Source organism: Aquarana catesbeiana, linkage group LG04 (assembly GCF_042186555.1).
Source record: "Aquarana catesbeiana isolate 2022-GZ linkage group LG04, ASM4218655v1, whole genome shotgun sequence".
In the NCBI taxonomy this organism is placed as follows: Eukaryota; Metazoa; Chordata; class Amphibia; order Anura; family Ranidae; genus Aquarana; species Aquarana catesbeiana.
In genome coordinates, this window is record NC_133327.1 from 330747742 (window position 1) to 330769131 (window position 21390).

General features: G+C 42.2%; 1 protein-coding gene across 4 annotated transcripts in view; it reads left to right on the top strand.

The window, feature by feature from the left end:
* Positions 1-21390, top strand: part of ORC3 (origin recognition complex subunit 3) — a 271107-nt gene that overhangs the window by 229844 nt on the left and 19873 nt on the right. For all 4 annotated transcript variants that reach the window (XR_012243893.1, XM_073626910.1, XM_073626912.1 and 1 more), the window contains one exon: positions 18088-18185. Coding sequence is in view for 3 of the 4 variants with exons in the window: in XM_073626910.1 (XP_073483011.1) it covers positions 18088-18185 (98 nt within the window). In the remaining variant the exon portion in view is untranslated. The remainder of the gene's footprint in view (positions 1-18087; positions 18186-21390) is intronic.

Below are 21390 nucleotides of genomic sequence, written 5' to 3' on the forward strand. Positions count from 1 at the left end.
GGTCTGAAGCTGGCAGATTAAAAGGGCAACGGCGTGGACTAGTTAAGGATAGAAACTCTATTTTGTTCCCTTTGAAATTTACAGATTAGGCTTCATGTACACGGGTAACAAAAAGATAAAAACCATTGGAATCCACTTGTGTTTAAATGTCAAAAATTATAATAATAATGATTGATCGGCCGATATGTCTATATGACGGGGTATCTCCCTAGTAGCAGAGTAATAATCTAGTAAGTAAAAAAGGGGGGTTGGGACCAGAGCAGTCCCAGGACTGCAATCAATGGGAGAATCACAACAGTATTGATGAATGAAAAATACAACTTTATTGATTATTGCACAGTACTATAAAAATATATAAATCTCACTGATGTGGCACCAAGGCCGTATGAGTGAGATGGGTTCCCTCACAAAAAACACCAACACTAACATGTATATCACACTGTAGAAAAAAAAGGGGTGATAATAAACAACGTTGTTACATTAAAAACAAGCATGCTGGCACACCCTCCCCCATATATGCAGATCGGCTCTGAGCGATGGTCTCCCTGAAATGATATGATAAAAACCCTGAGTGCATGAGGATACGAGTCCCTTGTTTGGCAAAATGGTATCAGCAGTCCCCTTAAAAACTGCCTTCATATAACCTTGTACACTAATGCCCTGGCACGGGCTTGATGAATAAAAGGTTAAGGAGTCAGTAGGCATGCACAATAGGCAGTGGAACCGTGGATTGTATGGGATAATAACAAGCATGTGGCTAACACTGAAAGCCAAGCCAGTGCGGGATATGGTCCAATAACAGTGTATCCATGTATAAATCGATCAGTAAGTCTCCAGAATTCCTAAGAAAGATAGAGGCACACTTGAATATACACAGTTCATTCAGCAAATGCAACAGACTGTAAACACATACCAGGGTGGTTCAAAACACAGTGCTACTGCAGCCTAGCCTGATAGCAGCAAGCTGTGACCACAGGTTTAAGTGTGTGTAAAGACACAAATCGTGGGGAGTTAACTGTCCCTGTGGGGTTCTTACGATTCCCTCGTCTGTAGTCACTGAGTCCTTACTGGGGGTGTCTCACGCTGTGGTTCCGGCTGGTCAGGCAAAAAAAAAGCTGCTGACATGTAGACTTGGAGATTTCCATGTGTCCAACGGTGTAGCCACTCATTTGCATGGAAAGCAATATCAGTTTGTGTTCGGTTCACTGCACAGATGGTGTTGCTGTGTTTGGCCACTGGAGGGGGCTCTTAGGTAATTCCATAACGCTTGTTTCTTCAGTATAAAAATAGCAGGGAACGTCCCGCTGCTGTCAGAGATAGAGTGGGGTGTCAGGGGGGGCTGCCAGCATCTATAGCATCGCTACGTCGTCATCTGGACGTTTGTGCTTATGAAATGATCATTCTTATATAGGGCATACCTGCCAATCAAAAAATCACTTGCACCTTGGATTGCATAGCGCCATCATGTGGTAACAACTTAATATTACAGCTTAAACATATAAGCAAAACAGGCAAAAAAGGGTAAGAATCATGCATAACTGCGACGACAAATAGATCAAGAAAAACCAGAGACTGACAAATTAAGCCAGATCTCGCTAACTCAAAAGTTATTTCCCAAACACTGAATCACAGCAGTGTATTGGGATGTGACAGACAGTTTAAACAGGGTTGTTTATATGCAGAGGGATGCGATTCGCAACATGTTAAAAGCAGGAAGCAAAACGAATGGAACTGTAAAAGAGCTCAAAGTTCAAAAATGTTAAAGGCAGTATCCTATAATGTAGGAGACATATACCCGTCATACAATGAAAGTGGAGAAGGGAGAGAGTCTGCAGGGTATGAACCAATAGTAGACACACGGCCACATTAAAGAGGGTCATTGTACATTCACTTAATGAAAGAGACACTCCCCAGCTTTAAGGCTCCAGGAATACCTTCAGACTCAGTTCAACATTGAGTCCCCTCGGCTGGAGGGTCTGGAGCCTAAAAATCCATAATTTTTCTGTTCTCAGAAGTACAGTGTCAAAGTCACCCCTTCGATCGGATAAATTGAGGGCAAAGAAACCTTTGACAGTGAGGCCTGAGGGGCTCCCTTTGTGAAATTCTAGGAAGTATTGCGCTATTGGTGTCTCTTCCTTGAGTCTGATACTATTAAGGTGCTCAGCGAATCTGATTCGCAACTGGCGTTTTGTTTTGCCAACATACAACTTGTGACATGGGCATTCCAGAATGTAGAGGACCCTGGATGTCCCACAGTTGATGAATGATTTAATTTCATATTCACTGGTTGAGTTCGAAATACGGAATGTTCTAGAGCGGTCAACGAATTTGCATGTTGCACAGTGACCACACGGGAACATGCCTTGCAACCTCGGCATGTCGGTGAGCCAGTTCCTATTGATTGGTCGTCTAAATTCTGATTTGACCAAATCATCCTTCAGGTTATGGGCTCTTTTGGCCACCATGTGTGACCTATCGCCAACTGTTGCTTTCAGAGTGTCTGATCTAGTGAGGATATGCCAATGATCAGAGAGGATGGACCCCCACCTGTTGCCATTGTATCCCATGCGGGGTGATGAACCTTACTGGGTCACTCAATGTATCTGTTCCTCTCGTCCAGGGTGCAAGCAGGTCGGCCCTTGTTCTCTGACACGCAATTCTCTTGGCCCTTTTGAGTATGCGATGTGAGTATCCCCATTCACGGAATCGCTAATATAAGGATTTAGATTTGCGGCGATCATCATCATCAGTGAAGCAGTTCCTCCGGATGCGGAGGAACTGTCCCACCGGCATGCCTCTTATCAGGGACCGTGGGTGATTGCTATCAGCACGCAGCATAGTATTAGCGGCAGTTTCTTTACGAAACGTTTTAGTGATCAACTTATTGTCTTCAACCCTAATTGACAGGTCAAGAAAAGAGATTTCACAGGGGTCAGCTACATACATCAAACGTATGTTGCCTGTGTTGTGGCCCAATATGTCCATGAAGTCTACAAGTTCCTGATGGGTGCCAGTCCAAACCATCAGCACGTCATCGATATACCATAGCCATAGATGGGTGTGGCTCTGGTACATCGATGAGGTATACACAGTATCCTCCTCCCACCACCCAAGATGAAGGCAAGCATACGCTGAAGCCCATGGGGCCCCCATAGAGGTGCCGCGCAGCTGTCGATAGTAGTGGCTCGCAAATGGAAGTAATTATTCTTTAGAGCCATTTCGAGTAGTTCCAAAATAAACTCATTCTGTGCGCCCATATGGGGGAATTTCTGATCAAGGAAGTGGTGGACCGCCAAAATGCCCCATTCGTGTGGGATCGATGTATACAGAGATTCAACATCTATCCCTACAAGGAGGGCTGCAGAGGGGACTGTTAAATTGTTGATTTTATTCAACACGTCCCCGGTGTCCTGAACGTATGAGGGTAGTAGTTCCACCAGATCCTTGATCAGACAGTCAATGTATTTGCCCACCCTCTCCAAAGGGCCTCTGATGGCTGATACAATCGGTGTTCCTGGGGGCCTCTCCATATGTTTATGGATTTTCGGTATTATATAGAGCACTGGCACATTAAAGTCCGTGTCCTTCAAATAGTCATGTTCTTTTTTTAGTTATAAGGGTGACTTCCATGGCCCGGAGCAAACTGTCATTGATGAGCACTACAAGGGGGTTGAATGGGTTGGATTGCAGTTTTTGATCTGTAGATTGATCAGAGAGCAGCCAATGTACTTCTGTTTCATACAATTCCACAGAAAGGAGAACCACTTTTCTCCCCTTGTCACTGGGTTTGATGATAATCTCATCAGATTTTCGAAGTTCCCTCAGGGCCTTGCGCTCATCCAATGGCAGATTGCCGGTAGCGTTGATATGCCAGTCTATCTTGGCAAGATCCTCCTGGACAAGGTCCAGAAAGACGCCAAGTCTTTTGATCTTCCTGAATTGTGGCATCTTGGTAGATCTAATACGCAGTCCTGCATCTTTTCTCCAATTGCAGTTTGTTGGTGTCTCCTCATCACTTGAGGATACCTCGCCCTCCTCAAATAGAGATTCTAATTGATTCAGGGCTAGTGTGTCGTGAGTGTCTAATTTTAGGGACATGTCAGACTGTCTTGATCTATCAGAGTATAGAGAACTATAGTAGACTTTCCTAAGGAACAGGTTGAGGTCCTTAAAGATCCCAAACTGATGCATTCCCACCAAGGGTGAGAAAGACAGCCCTCTACTGAGTAGTGGCAGATGTCTGTTTTAGAATTAGAGTTTTGAGAGGTTCACAATCTTTAAATCCTTGTTACTCTGATTATCTGGCACTGGATCAATTAGTGGTGCTGTCTCTGACTCCTTGTGATGGTACGATCCACCTTCGGGTTCTCGCTGTTTGTTTTTTGCTTTCCTTTTGCATGCCTCTTTCCGCCGTCTGTTACTCCTGCTCTCTTTTTTGAGTATGCCTTTGGTGGGGGGCCGATCGTCCAATTCCAGTGAATCTGACGATGTCTGTCACATCCCAATACACTGCTGTGATTCAGTGTGTGGGAAATCTCTTTTGAGTTAGCAAGATTTGGCTTAATTTGACAGTCTCTGGTTTTTCTTGATCTATTTGTCATCACAGTCATGCATGATTCTTACCCTTTTTTGCCTGTTTTCCTTATATGTTTAAGATAGCTGTAGTATTAAGTTGTTACCACATGATGGCGCTATGCAATTCAAGGTGTGAGTTGATTTTTTGATTGGCAGGTATGCCCTATATAAGAGTCATCATTTCATAAGCACAAACGTCCAGATGAAGTGCTTGTTCAAAGCACGAAACGCGTCGATGTAGCGATGCTATAGACTCTGACAGCCCCCCCCCCCCCCCGACACCCCACTCTATCTCTGAAAGCAGCAGGACGTTCCTTGCTATTTTTATACTGAAGAAACAAGCGTTATCATGGAATTACCTAAGAGCTCCCTCCAGTGGCCAAACACAGCAACACCATCTGTGCAGTGAACCGAACACAAACTGATCCGTTGCTTTCCATGCAAATGAGTGGCTACACCGTTGGACACATGGAAATCTCCAAGTCTACATGTCAGCGGCTTTTCTTTGCCTGACCAGCCGGAACCACATGGTGTGAGACACCCCCAGTAAGGACTCAGTGACTACAGACAAGGGAAGGGTAAGAACCCCACAGGGACAGTTACCTCCCCGCTATTTGTGTCTTTACACACACTTAAACCTGTGGTCACAGCTTGCTGCTATCAGGCTAAGCTGCAGCAGCACTGTGTTTTTAACCACCCTGGCATGTGTTTACAGTCTGTTGCATTTGCTGAATGAACTGTGTATAATTCAAGTGTGCCTCTATCTTTGGAATTCTGGAGACTTACTGATCGATTTATACATGGATACGTTGTTATTGGACCATATCCCGCACTGGCCCGGCTGTCAGCGTTAGCCACAGGCTTGTTATTATCCCATACAATCCACGATTCCACTGCCTATTGTGCACGCCTACTGACTCCTTCACCTTTTATTCATCAAGCCCATGCTAGGGCATTAGTGTACAAGGTTATATGAAGGCAGTTTTTGGGGGGCCTGCTGATACCACTTTGCCAAACAAGAGACTCTTATCCTCATACGTTCAGGGTCTTTATCATATCATTTCATCTGCATATATGGGGGAGGGTGTGCCAGCATGCTTGTTTTTAATGTAACAACGAGGTTTATTATCACCCCTTTTTTTTCTACAGTGTGCTATACATGTTAGTGTTGGTGTTTTTTGTGAAGGAACCCATCTCACTCATACGGCCTTGGTGCCACATCAGTAAGATTTATATATTTTTATAGTACTGTGCAATAATCAATAAAGTTGTATTTTTCATTGATCAATACCGTTGTGATTCTCCCATTGATTGTAGTCCTGGGACTGCTCTGGTCCCAACCCCCCTTTTTTTTTTTTTGAAAATTTTTTTTATTTGAACAAGAAAGAGCGTTTACAAAATTCTCAAACAACAGTTCAACACAAGTACAAAGCTATTGGAACAGTGAGTTTGTGTTACATGAGTAAATTGTTATCACTTCTCTTCTACAAAAGTTCGTACAAGGTGTGTGTACGTCTGGGCCATATATTTCCTCCGGTGCGGTTCACATTGCTTTGTCGAACTTTAACTATGACCGAGGTGCTTATGTTGTGTGATTGCTGGTATGCTTCTCGGACTATCCAAGGGGAGATGAGGATGTCTTGAGTACAAAGTAACAACCCCCAGTATACCTATCGGGGGAAAGTCTGAGAATTTAGTGATGAGGCGCGTGTTGTATGGTAGTTCTCTATGTGGTCAAGGGTAGGCACAGCAGGGGAGATTGTGAAGTGGATTAAGGATATGTTGGGAATTTGTAGACGCTCGTATTGTGGATCATGTTGAAATGTAGGGGAGAGGGGAATTGACAGGGGGAACCTACAGGGAGTGGGAGTCTGACCCCCCCTTTTTTACCTTCATGTACACGGGACATTTTAAAACCTCTCCTGAACGATGGAACTTGACAGCTAGTTACCGACATTTAAAATCGTCTGTTGTGCCACGTTAACATGCCGCTTTTAGCCGCGTTTGCATTTAGAAGTGTTTTTTACTTTGTAAATGGTCAGAAATGTATCTCCATTAAAAACACCTACAAACGAAACATGGCTAAACGCGAGTTACCGTGTTTACACGGGTTTACAAGCTGTCACAAGCATTTGGCATTTCAAATGCCTCTGAACATCCGTCCTGAACACATTTGTTTGCTTTCCATAAAATCCTTCTAATCTCAACTGCCTGGAAACTACTATAAACGAGGAGAGTTCAGGGGCAGCTGAAAAAAATGCCCAACTGCTCCCAAACGTCCGTTTACCAGCAGCAGTGTACATGAGGCCTTAGACCCAGAGGTCTGAGACATCTCAGATCCAGACTCGCACAAATGCTAACAGATGTCCCTCAACTCCTAACATTGCGGATGCCCCTTCATTGTAAGGAGGGCTTCTAGACAGGCTTTATAGAATTGGGAGTCCAGGGCTTGCAGACAACTGGAGAACGTGAAAATAACACTTTTCTTGAGAACTATTAGTAGCCATAGAAATAGGACTTTGGGTTCTCCTTCTGGGGTAAAAGCACCTTTCCACCAGTGACTTCCTTGATTAAATTGTCAAGGGATTTACAAGCTTGTTCAGCAGACCAAGATATTGGCCACAGGATCCTTAAAAAAAAAAGAAGAAAAAAAAAGGAACATCCACAATAGGAACATAAAGTGTGTGGTAAATCTGTACGCGTATTGGAAAATTCTTTTCTGGCCAGGTTTTTTTAGTGCCCGTAGAGGCTTGTTTAGGCTCTGGTAGGATTAGGTACCATTGGGCAAAGAGCTGTGCACACTGTGTCAATTAGTGTGTCCACAGTAGAGAACATTTGGTGTGAAGCCTCAGCTTGTGCCTCACAAAATGCAGAGGAGAAAATCCTCTGTAATCGGGGTCCTTAATACTTTCCTCAATAATGTTATCAAGGAAAGGAGGTTCCACTTCTGAATTATGAACGGGGTCAGGAGGATTAGAGGATGTGTAGCATTTCTGGCATTTGGTAACTGAATGTTCTAGAAGTGCTGAGAGTTTTTCATAGAATTCAAACATAATATCAGAGAAATCCGCTTTTGTCAAACAGGGTGCATGTTGTATGTCTGGAAGGGAGCTAGAGTGAGACAATGGGAGCAGTGTCATAATAGAACATTGCTACAGAAAAAGACTATCACCTGAGTCAGTGGGCCCTGGGTGCTCAACCTGTGGCCCTCCCAGCTGTTGCGTAACTACAAGTTCCATGAGGCATTGCAAGGCTGACACAAGCATGACTCCCATAGGCAAGGGTATGATGGAACTTGTAGTTCCACAACAGCTGGAGGGCCACAGGTTGAGCACCCATGCTGTAGGCTGTGGAATGCATGGAATGCTATTTGGTTGTTTTTTCCCAGATCTCTTGTGTCTGTGATCAGCCATTGTTAAGTGAGGAGATCCCCAGTGGGGGGTACTAACAGTTAGGCAGTGCATAATAGATAGGTTTGTGAGTGCCCAGGATAGCAGCCACTAAAACCCAGGCAATGACCACATTCCTGTGGCTGTCCCTGTAGAAGATAGCAACAGGAGCTCAGCAATGTACTTTATGTGTTTCTAGTGGAAAAGGCAGGGTAGGAAGGTGTCATGCAGGAGGCATGATGCAGTTATCTCATGCTCCTGAGATTAAGTGTGGATAGGAGGAGAAAAAAATGCCAATTTTTATTTGCTCACTCAGAGAAATGTTAAAGACAAATTGGCAGGGGTTACTACAATAGGGTGAACATAGAACTGTATAATGTGCCATGTACTGTGGATTTTGTTAAATACACAGGAAAACAATGGCTTAACTTATCCATGACACTGCACCCATTAGAGGTCCAAACTTCATAGTCACATTGGGCATACCCCCGAAGGGGTCTTGCAGTTTGTGTCAAGGTAACCACCTAATGCTGGATCCAGTAACCAAAGCAAACATTACAGACCAGCTCCACACATTAGGGTCTGGGTACGGTTGCCAAGGTACACAACAAGGGTAACCAGAAACTGGTAGATAGGGCAGTAAGCAGTCGAATCTTAACAGAAATCTGTAACACATAAATGCATTTGGAAATTGCTTCTGTACTCAGCCTCAAGCAAATACTTGCAAACAATAATGAAACAATCAATTGGTTATGCAGATGGCAGGGGCTTAATAAGTGCCAAATTAACCACACAGATATACAGTACATTCATAAAGGAGTCAGACCCCCTTCACTTTTTTAATTTTGTTATGTTGCAGCCTAAAACTAAAAGTTGTTTAAAATCATTTTTTTTTTGTCATTAATCCCCACTCATTACCCCATAATGACAAATTGAAAACAAATTTTAGAAACCTCTGTGAATTTATTAAAAAAAAAAAAAAAAAAAAAAAACCTTAAATATCACATGTACTCACGTATTCAGACCCTTTGCTTAGTATTTTGTTGAAGCACCTTTGGCAGCAATTGCAGCCTCAAGTCTTTTGGGTATGACGCAACAAGTTTTGCATACCTGGATAGGGGGATTTTCTGCCATTCTTCTTTGCAAATCCTCTCAAGCTCAGTAAGGGCTGTGGAACAGGTTTTCATTTAGTATATCTCTGTACTTTGCTCCATTCAGCTTTCCCTCAACCTTGACCAGTCTCCCAGTCGCTGCTGCTGAAAAACACCCCACAGCATGATGCTGCTGCCACCATAATTCACTGTTCCTCCAGACATAACATTTAGAATTGAGGCCAAACAGTTCAGTCTTGGTTTCATCAGACCAGAGAATCTTGTTCCTCGCAGTCTGAGTCTCCTTCAGGTGCTTTTTTACTCTCCAAGCAGGCTTTCGCGTGTTTTGCACTGACACGCATGCGTGACGACAGCACACAGCGGCCATCTTTGGAGCCATATGTGCTCCAGTGGCTGGGTGGGGAGAGCCCAATCTGGAGGGGCTACCGAAATAGACTGCCACCCAAGACAGCCCCCCACACAGAGCGTCCTCCACCCATCACCACACAACCCCCAAAATCTTAATAGAAGCTTCTAAAAAAATGGTTAGAAAAAGAAAAGTAATTCTCCAGAGGAGAAACAGATCCATCACCTAAGGATGCTAGCAAAAAATGGAGTCGTGGAGTTATATGATGCTCTGTGGAATGCCTTCAGAAATAAAGGTGTAGTTTATTTTTATCAATTAACAAAATGGAAAGTAAATGACAGACCAGAAGTCCAAATCAAATCAATATGTGGGATTTGACCATCCCTTGCCTTTGAAACCATATCAATCTTTCTAGGTACGTTTGTACACAGGTTTTTTTTTTAAGGAACTCGACAGGTTGTTCCAAACATCTTGGAGAACTAAACAAAGATCATCTGTAGATGTAAGCTGTCTCAAATCCTTCTGTCTGTTCAAGTAATCCCAAACGGATGATGTTGAGATCAGGGCTCAGTGGGAACCAAAACAATACTTCCAGGACTCCTTGTTCTCCTGTACACTGAAGATCTTAATGATATTGGCTGGGTCGTTGTCCTGCTGTATAATAAATTTAGGGCCAATCACATACCTCCCTGATGGTGTGGCATGATGGTTAAGTATCTGCCTGTATTTCTCAGCATTGAGGACACCATTGATCTTGCCTAAATATCCAACTCCATTTCCACAATGCAGCCCCAAACTTGCAAGGAACCTCCACTATGCTTCACTATTGCCTGCAGACATTCATTATTGTACCATTCTCCAGCCCTTCGGTGAACAAACTGCCTTTTGCTACAGCCATCAGCCCAGGGCACCCGCTGTCATCTTTTTGCACCCAGTACCCTATGTTTTTATGCATAGGATATGGAAACAAGGTAAGTGACTCAACTATGGCACAACTGAACCAAGTCAAAATTTGAAATATTTGGCTGTAGCAAGCGACAGTTTTGGGGAGCAGTACAATAATGAGTGTCTGCAGACAACAGTGAAATATGGTGGGGGCTGCATTTCTGCAAATGGGGTTGGATAATGTGTGAGGGTCATGAACTTGTAATGTAGAAAATATCCCTTTAAATAGGGGGGGGGACAACCCCACCTTATCCACTAGGGGCATAAAGGGAGACAGGTAGGGGTATACAGGCACATGATGGGGCACAGGGATGTGCCTGGAAGAGAAAAATATAATAAGGTTAAGTGAGATCATAAGGATAAGTGCCCCAAGATAGAGGGAGGAAGATAAAATGAAGATTATAAACGTATTATCAGTAATCCTTAATTAAACAATATAAAGATTTTCAAAATGGGTCTAATTTTGTCTTAAAGATCTTAAACTATTCGCAAGAAAACTAGCCCGGAAAAAAAAGTGGCGATACCCTAATATACATTTATTTATAAAGATGGTAAAACTAGAGTTGTAGAATTAACATGAGAATAAGAGAAAAAGTCTAACCTGACAGATAAAGTGATTGTAAATGATCACCTTGTAAAACAACTCATTCAGTTTAAAATAGAAATAAAAGACAACACATTTGTGTATATATATATATATATATATATATATATATATATATATATATATATATATATATATATACCTTTTTTCCCTTTTTTTTATAAGTGATCACATTCCCTCTGCTCTAAGCTGCATAAGAGCTGGGGGGAGGAGAAGCAACAGTACTCACAGTACTCTGAGCTTCCCAGTGGAAGGCTGTGCAGGGGAGGCGTGTCATGACAAGTCTGGTCATTGGAGGAGAGCAGGCTGAGTTCCCAGCACAGCTAGAGTACTGACCACTGTGTGTTCTCCTGCAAAGTGTGGTCAGTTTTTTTAGTAGGAAAGCAGAGGGACAGGCAGGAACACCAGGAATGTCACTCAAAGGAAGCAATACAAAGAGAACTGGATACTTTTTCATACATGTGCATGGCAAAGCAGGCACATATCAGGAATATGTGTATCCAATAAAGATGCGCAATCCCAAAAACTCAAAAAAAGCACATAGGAGTGCCAGCATGCGCTCAAATAAATGAATGAGCTCAAAACTGTGCAAATATGCAATTTGTGAATGTGTAGTCCATGAAGTGCAAAAAAACCATGCAAACAATCAGGACGAACTTCTCAGAAAGACAATCGTTTTTTCTGTTCATCAAACAAAATAAAAACAACGCCGCTTACCAGATGTGATGGATGTCAAATTATAGAGATCGGATAGGCACACACAGGAAGGATCACTTGGCCATGGGCGTAGTATCCACCAGCTTCTCGAACAGCAGGATCCCTCCTCCTGTAGCGGTCTTTACTCTGCTTAAAACACTCCTCTCAGAGCCTTCTAATAGCATAGATTCCTCCACAGGATGTGTTTATAGAATGAAAAGAAGAGGCTTCATGGTGCAGTACTCCGACTTTATTTATTTGTATTTATTCTTAAAAAAATCATAGGCACTGACATCCAAATTAAACGGTATTCAGTGTATTTAAAACCAGCCGCGGCTCATGCTCAGCCTCCTTTCCCAGTTGAAGCCTTGTATGGGGAAATGCGTCAGGCGGAGCTACAGATCTTGACGTCACTGCACACCAGCGGGCTGGCATAAAACCACTGAGATAATAATGAAAACCACAGAGATGATCAAATACCACCAACAGGTAACGAATGTGCTATAGAAATGGATTGTATAGAGAAGATGGGACACTCTTAGCACATGAACTGGACGCACACGAAGAATGCCGCCGGACATGGGTCTCCTGGAGGATGTACAGGGAAACAACAAGAAACTAGAAAGCCTCAAGGGAAAGAAAGTAAGGACTATGGATACAGTAAGTAAGGTTTCAATATAGGACGCTTATTTGTTGCCACTCAACCCCCCCCCCCTTATCTATCTATTTTTTTGCCCTTTTTTTTTTATTTACTTGTTTTTTTTGGGTTTGTTTTTTGTTTGTTTTTTCCCCTTCCCTTTTAGTGTTTTGTTTTGGCAGATGTGTGAAAATGTATCTATAATCTGTGTGATGAAATGACTATGCTATCTATATATGTATGAATTTGTTCATGTTTGAATTTGTTTATGTCTGTATAATAATTTACAATAAAATTAGACTGGACGAAAAAAAAGGGAAAAAAAGAAAAAAAAATACCACCAAAAGAAAGATCTATTTGTGGGGGAAAAAAAGGACGTCAATTTTGTTTGGGTACAGCCTTGCACGATCGCACTATTGTCAGTTAAAGCGACGCAGTGCCGTTTCGCAAATAATGCTCTGGTATTTGAGCAGCCAACTCTTCAGGAGCTAAAGTGGATGTAATCCCAATTCATGAAATTTGAGCTGGGCACATGATCTGCAGTATTTTGTTGTCTCTCTTCAAAGCACTGGGGGTTATTTACAAAAGGCAAATCCACTTTGCACTACAAGTGCACTTGGAAGTGCAATCGCTGTAGATCTGAGGGGAAGATCTGAAATGAGGGGAAGCTCTGCTGATTTTATCATCCAGTCATGTGCAAGCTAAAATGCTGTCTTTTATTTTCCTTGCATGTCCCCCTCAGATCTACAGCGACTGCACTTCCAAGTGCACTTGTAGTGCAAAGTGGATTTGCCTTTCGTAAATAACCCCCACTGTGTCTCGTAGCTGTCTCCTGCTGCGTTCTTCTGTTATCAGCATGACAAATTCTCCATCACACATGATAAAAGCAGCAGAGTTTTGTGTTGGGGAGGTTGCTATAAATAGATTAGCACAGCTCCTAACTATACAAAGGACAGACCTGAGAGTCTCTACCTATGAGGAGAGGGTGTGTGCCTTTCCTCCAATCAGCTGTCTTGGCTGTGTGCCTAGGCTTCACTGCAATGAAGACCAGGAAGACAAAATATCCTAACACGATCTGCACTTTCTAAAGGATAAATACAGAAATAACAATCGCGCTAATCAATATGCTATATAATGTATAAATAGTGACCACATTAACAATTGATGAAAAATGTGCAAATAACTAGACTAATCAAATGATTAGATAGGTATAACAAATAAACAATAATCGTTATGGATGATTACAGAGAAAATGCTGACAACACACTATTAAAATTATGAAGCAGTAACCTCCACCAAGTGATGAGCTATCTTCAGTGTCACACCAAGCGTGGTAATCAGGGACTCTTATCAGACACTCAGGACCACCTATCGCTAGGATGGTCGAGTGAGCAAGCAGAATAACCTCTGCAGGGTATGGGGAGAACCCTTAAAGGAAGTCAAATCGTAGATATATATTATTATGGCCACCACTCCACTCACAGCGATATTTCCAGATCATACACAGAATTTACATAGGAAGAAAAAGGCTCCAATAGTGTGATACCATTCAACCAAATTTATTTAGAAAGAAAAGCCAAATGCCTACTTACAGGATTAAAAATCGTATGCACATGAAAAACCTCTTTTCCGGGAAACAAACGTACACCCGTCCTTCCAGGATCACATGGGGCGCGATGACGTCAGCGCGTAGCTCCACCTGACATGTTTCCTCACACGTGACGTCTTCCAGGGGCACGGGTGACGCCCTGAGTCATCGCTATATATATAACAAAAATAAAACTAAGCCTCGCCATTACTCAGCGGCCATGATAAATGTTAATCAAGTCTCCTTCCTGATTCTCCTTAATCAGAAAAAACAAGCCTCGGTTTCAAACACCATGTCTTGATACAGGGCAGAACCAACTGATTTAATTATTAAAACAATTGATACCCAATCAAATGAATAAGGTAAACTTACCCCCAAAAAATGCCCAATTAAAACCATATAAGAACAATGAAGACAATCGAGTATCAATTATGTCGTTACCATCACATATAGACACTGGTACATGAGACGACGTCTAGGGGATATCTCTGGTATTGGCCAATAAGATTATCAGAAAAAATATGTGAATGGGAAGGAAGCAAGATTGATAACAAAAATACAGTAAAATGGTCTCAAAAATTACATCATCAATAATATTACTAAAAAAATATTGTAAAATAAAATTATAAAGATAGAATAGAATTCCTATTATTTAAATCCAATATAAAGGGATAAATGGAAGATTCAAAGCAAGAGGTCTAAGACCCTATAAATCCAACTAATCTCGAATTTTGAAATTTCCCAGCGTCTAGATCTCCCCTCCAATGCAGTTTGTTTATCAATACCTACCTATTTTTATTATGCACTTCCAAATAGTGCCTAGAGACTGGGTGGCTTTTGAGCCTCTCTTAATGTTACCTATGTGCTCGTTAAGTCTAACCTGCAATGGACGTATAGTGCATCCAATATACTGAGATCCACAAGGGCAGGTAAGAAGATAAACTACGTTAGCAGTAGAACTTGTTATGAAAGTCTTAATATTGAAGACCTGAGCTGTATTATAAGAACTAAACTGGGTGGTCGTCTTATTAGTAATCCCGTTAATTGAGCATACAGAACATTTATTGCACTTATAAAAACCTGTCATGTTCTGTACTGTTCAGTGGTGGGTGGCTCATACACATTAGGAGCCACCAAGTCTCAAAGGGACGGGGCTCCCCTAAACACCACCTGTGGTTGATCAGGTAAAGTTTTGCCCAAAACACTGTCATTTTTTAATATATGCCGGTGTTTACGAACAAACTTTTTGATTTGAATAATGTTGATGAGAGTAAGATGAAATGAATGGCATATAGAAATCAGTCCCTGTGCTCCCCATTATTAGGTCTTTCGGACAGGAATAGATCTCTGTTCATTACTTGAGTGTCCGCCACTGCCCATTCTAAAGTGGCAACAGAGTATCCCTTGTTAATAAATCTTTCAGTAAGTACCGCAGCCTGTGATTCGAAATCTGCAGCTCTACTACAGTTTTATCTTAGACGCATATATTGGCTCTTGGGAACTGAGTTCAACCAAGATGTTGGTGACAGCTATCTATAGGGATGAAAGAGTTTTGACTGGTAGGTTTAAAATAGGTTTAAAATATGTAGAGGTCAAAAGTTGATCTCCCTCTGCCCAAATTTTGAGGTCCAAAAAATGTACTGAACATTGATCAGCCTCATATTTAAACTCTATCCCTAAATATGAGCCTGATCAATGTTCAGTACATTTTTTTTGTACTTTTTTTTTTGATCAGCAACTTATAGTGTGGTGGGCAATCTGTTGCTAACTGACACTGACTGGGGGGGATACTGACGTCGCTAGTGACACTAAAATAGTGATCGATGATAATATTGACATTGTACTAATGGCAACGACTGGTTGATCAAGAGAGCAAACATGTGCATGCAAGTTTATGTGTGCTGCTTTTACTCACTGATCTGGCTGGGTTTCTCTCCTTGCTTTCATTTCGGAACAACAGGAAGAAATCCAGCTATAGCCGGTGTTTACAAGCTCACAGATTTGTGTTGTGATTGGCCACAGCCTATCAGCAGGTATACAGCCTAAATGATTGGCTGTAACCCACTGACAAACTCGTGCTGTGTCCAGTCATAGCACAGGTCAGCAGGAGATGCATGCATACCTCTAAACTAGTGGTTCTCAACCTTGCTAGTGCCGTGACCCCTTGATAAAATTTCCCAAGTTGTGGGGACCTCTAACAGTAAAACTATTTTTGTAGAGTGGGTTTTCAGCACCCAAGGCAAGACAAGTAATTTGCACCCCTAATGGACATTTAGCACTCCCTGAGTCCCTTCGACTCGTACAGTATTGAAACCCCTTATGGTACATTTTAGGATGCACCACTCTTTCTCTTTGTTCTCCTTTCTTTCTCTATCCTAATTTCTTGTTTTCTCCCCATCCCTCTCTCTAGACATCTTTCTTGTTCTTTCTATTATTCTTTCTCTCCCTTTTTCTTTGTTCCTCCCCCTCATTTCCTCTCCCTTCCATGTATTCTCTATTTTTATTCCTTCTCTTACTCCTTTGTGGGGGGGTGGGGGTAATGGGATGAGTGGCAGTGATGGCAGGTAGTTGGGATGCCTGGCAATGCTGGGGTCTGATCAGCCATTTTAGGTGTTCTTGATCAAGGTCATCTGCTGATCTGAGAACTGTAGTGAGGACTTTTAATGGCAACTATAATCACAGGTAGTGTTACTCACTGTATCTCCGACTTTGTGGTGTCTCGTAACAGTGACACCTATGCCAAAATCAGGAGATGGGGTCTCCTCCAGCCCCTCCCACTTCACATTCCTCACCAGTCAGCTGACCTCTAGTCTCTGTCCCCCAGCCATGCCGTGAACTGAATGGGCAGCTGCGTAGAGGCTGAGTGGGAGGCCACAGGCTCCAGGAACAGCCCAACTGGGCGGTCACAGGCTCCAGGGACAAAAAAGGCTGGCAGAGTGGTGCGGGCCTCAGGAACAGCCCAGGATTCGGTGACCCCTGGCAAATCATCATTCGACCCCCAGGTTGAGAACCACTGTTCTAAACCAAGAAGTACCTGTACGTTGCTGTGCCGCCCACTAGCAGTAAATGTACTGTTAGCGAGCGGCAGGTGGTTAAAGAGGCTAAACGTAATAGTTGGTTAAACTGTAGGCAGATAAAAATGTCCTGAAGTAATCTTGATTAAATCATTTCAGTAGAACGCTCTGTAGGCATTCCATCAAACACTTCTGAGTAAGCCCAACAGTGTTCTATTTCTTTAGTTAAGCAACTGGAAAAAAGATGTCTCCTCCTGTCTTTCTACAGATGACTTAAGAATGGGAAAGCAGTGTAGTAATGATATTTGTGTGCCCTTAGGAATTGTTTCTATGATAAATCTACAAGGGACCTTCTCATTCACATATGCATCTCAATAGTGTAATGATTTACAGTGCCTTGCAAAAGTATTCACCCCCCCCTTGGCATTTTTCGTGTTTTGTTGCCTCACAACCTGGAATTAACATGGATTGTTTGAGGATTTGCATCATTTAATTTACAGAACATGCCCACAACTTTGAAGATGTTTTTTTTTTTTTTTTTTATTGTGAAGCAAACAACACATAGGACAAAATAACAGAAAAGGTCAATGTGCATAACTATTCACCCCCCTAAATTCAATACTTTGTAGAGCCACCTTTTGCGGCTATCACAGCTCCAAGTTGCTTTGGATAAGTCTCTATAAGCTTGCCACATCTTACCACTGGGATTTTTGCCCATTTCTCCCTGCAAAACTGCTCCAGCTCCTTCAAGTTGGATGGTTTGCGCTTGTGAACAGCAATCTTTAAGTCTGACCACAGATTTTATATTGGATTGAGGTCTGGGCTTTGACTAGGCCATCCCAATTATCAGTGTTTTATTTCTGAAAAATTGTTTTATGTATATATTTTTCTCATTTTACTTCACCAACTTAGACTATTGTGTTCTGATCCATCACATATGATTCAGATTAAAAAAAACATTGAACTAAAGGCTGTAATATAACAAAATAGGTAAAAAGCCAAGGGGTGAATACTTTTGCAAGGCACTGTATCCCTTCACTTTCTGCTGCAAGATTATTTATAGCCCTGTAGATTTAAACATGAGTTTGCCAGTAGGTTAGAAGAATGTTTGATTGGATCCTGATGTCGGAGGTTTATTTAGACATGCTCTATTTGATGTTTATCACTTTGTTCTTTTCTAGACTTTGTTAGAAATGAAAGAAACAAGGAGAACAAAGAAACCAAGCAGGTTTGAATCCTTGCGACTCGAAGTCACAGACTTTCTGAATAGTCTTGTAAGGTGTGTGTCAGAGCTTGCTTGTAATGACTTATTCATTTCTTAGTTATTTTCATGTCAAAGAAATTATTCTCTGCCATCTGTTGCACCCTGATTTTATTACAAGTCTGAAGCCTGGTACACATGGTATGTTTTTTTTTTTCATTCAACCCAGTGGGCTTGGTCGCTGTACTAAGTGAGGTTAATCTCCCCTGCCGAGCTATTGTGTTCTGAAAGGAGTACTGCCCCCTGCCAGAACACACTGATCAGCGCTTGTAGTCATTTGCTACCAGAGCTGATCAGATGCTGGTTTGACAGAAGGGGACAGGCTACTGTACACACTGGCTGAATGTCGGCCGGTTTCTGTTGAACTGGACGATTCTGGCTGATATTCAGCACATGTATACCAGCCTTAAAGTGATTGTAAAGGTTTTTTTTTTTTAAATAACAAACACGTACTTACCTGCTCTGTGCAAGGGTTTTGCACAGAGCAGCCCCGATCCTCTTCTGGGGTGCCTCAGAGGCGCTCCTCCTCTTCATTGGATGCCCCCACGGAGAGCCTCTTTCCATGGGTGCACCCGTTCGGGTGCACTCCTGAGTCCTGCTGCGTCCATGGACACAGACAGCCAGACTCGTCCCTGCCTATCTATCCAATGAGAACAGAAAGGACAGACACAGCGGCTGGAGCCGCTGGGCTTTTGCTTGTCGCTGGAACGAACTGGTTCAGCTAAGAAAAAGGTGGGGCTCGAGGGGGGGCTGCTGCAGCACAGAAGGTTTTTCACCTTAATGCATAGAATGCATTAAGGTAAAAAACCTTGAGACTTTACAACCCCTTTAAGATGAATCTATGGCAGACAGTTCACCTGCTATTTTACTGTCCCCTGACCACCCACCTAAATTCTTCCTTTGCAGTCTGACAGGGCTGCCAGGCAGCACCGCTTGTCAGGCTTGTCCATTAAGGTTGATGGATGCAAGACCCAACCATGGGCCAAATGCATAGCTCTTATTTTAAATGACGCCCTGTGGAATGAAAAAAAAAAAGGACATTCAGGAGGTAGCCACTACTCTACTGCCTTCTGAAAAGCGACAGACCACGGTTATGTATGTAAACATTAAAGAAATGTTACAAGGATATGGGTTTCCAAACAATATTCTAAGTATAGTGCCCTGAAAAAGTATTCATACCCCTTGAAATTTTCCACATTTTGTCATGTTACAACCAATAACGCAACTGTATTTTATTGGGATTTTATGTGATAGTCCAACATAAAGTGACACATAATTGTGAAGTGGAAGCAAAATGATGAATAGTTTTCAACACTTTTTACAAATATGTGAAAAGTGTGGTGTGCATTTGTATTCAGCCCCCCTGGGTCAATACTTAGAACTGTAGAACCACCTTTCGCTGCAATTACAGCTGCAAGTCTTTTTGGGGATGTCTCTACCAGCTTTGCACATCTAAGGAGTGACATTTTTTTGCCCGTTCTTCTTTGCAAAATATCTCAAGCTCTGTAAAATTGCATAGAGAACATCTGTGAATAGCGATTTTCAAGTCTTGCCACGGATTCTCAATTGGATTTAAATCTGGACTTTGACTGAGCCATTCTAACACATGAATATGCTTTGATCTAACCCATTCCATTGTATCTCTGGCTGTATGTTTAGGGTCGTTGTTCTGCTGGAAGGTGAACCTCCACCCCAGTCTCAAGTCTTTTGCAGACTCTAACAGGGTTTTTCTAAGATTGCCATGTATTTGGCTCCATCCATCTTCCCATCAACTCTTATCTTCCCTGTCCATGCTGAAGAAAAGCATCCCCACAACATGATGGTGCTACCACCATGACTCACGGTGGGGATTGTGTGTTCAGGGTGATGTGCAGTGTTAAATTTCCGCCACACATAATGTTTTGCCTTTAGGCCAAAAGTTCAATTTTGGTCTCATCTGACCAGAGCACCTTCTTCCACATGTTTGCTGTGTCCCCCACATGGCTTCTCGCAAACTGCAAGTGGGACTTCTTATGGCTTTCTTTCCATAATGGCTTCCTTCTTGCCACTCTTCCATAATGGCCAGATTTGTGGAGTACACAACTAATAGTTGTCCTGTGGACAGATTCTCCCATCTGAGCTGTGGGTCTCTGCAGCTCCTCCAGAGATACCATGGGCCTCTTGGCTGCTTCTCTGATGAATGCTCTCCTTGCCCAACCTGTCAGTTTAGGGGGACGGCCATGTCTTGGTAGGTTTGCAGTTATGCCATACTCTTTCCATTTTTGGATGATGGATTGAACAGTGCTCCGTTGAAATGTTCAAAGCTTGGGACATTTTTTTTAAAACCTAACCCTGCTTTAAACTTCTCCACAACTTTATCCCTGACCTGTCTGGTGTGTTCCTTGGCCCTGATGATGCTGTTTGTTTACTATGGTTCTCTAACAAACCTGAGGGCTGCACAGAACAGCTGTATTTATACTGAGATTAAATTACACACAGGTGGACTCTATTTACTAATTAGAAGACTTCTGAAGGCAATTGGTTCCGTTAGATTTTAGTTAGGGGTATCAGAGTAAAGGGGGCTGAATACAAACGCATGCCACGCTTTTCACATATTTAAATGTAAAACATTTGGAAAACCATTTATCATTTTCCTTCCACTTAACATTTATGTGCCATTTTGTGTTGGTCTATCACATAAAATCCCAATAAAATACATTTATGTTTTTGGTTGTAATATGACAAAATGTGGAAAATTTCAAGGGGCGTGAATACTTTTTCAAGGCACTGTAGATGTACCTTCAGTTTTTCCATTATTGAAAACAATGTAAAAGTACAATCTCAACTCCTGATGCCTGTTTCTATGTTATGGGTTATAGCAAAGTTTGCAGTGTATTTGGTGTAGAACACTTGCATTTGTATTAAATGAGAAAAGACAACTGAAGCCATGCGTGACACATGTAATACAGCTATGTCAAGGAAAGGGGGGGGGGGATAAATCATTTAAGAACTTTTTTCACCTTTATGTGACCTATAAACTGTACAACTCCATCGAACAACAAACTGAAATCTTTTTGGTGGAGGGAAGTAAAAATAACAAAATAAAATAATATGGTTACATAACTGTGCACACCCTTAAACGAATATTTTGTTGAAGCACCTTTTGATTTTATTACAGCACTCAGTCTTTTTGGGTATGAGTTTATCAGCATGGCACATCTTGACTTGGCAATATTTGCCCACT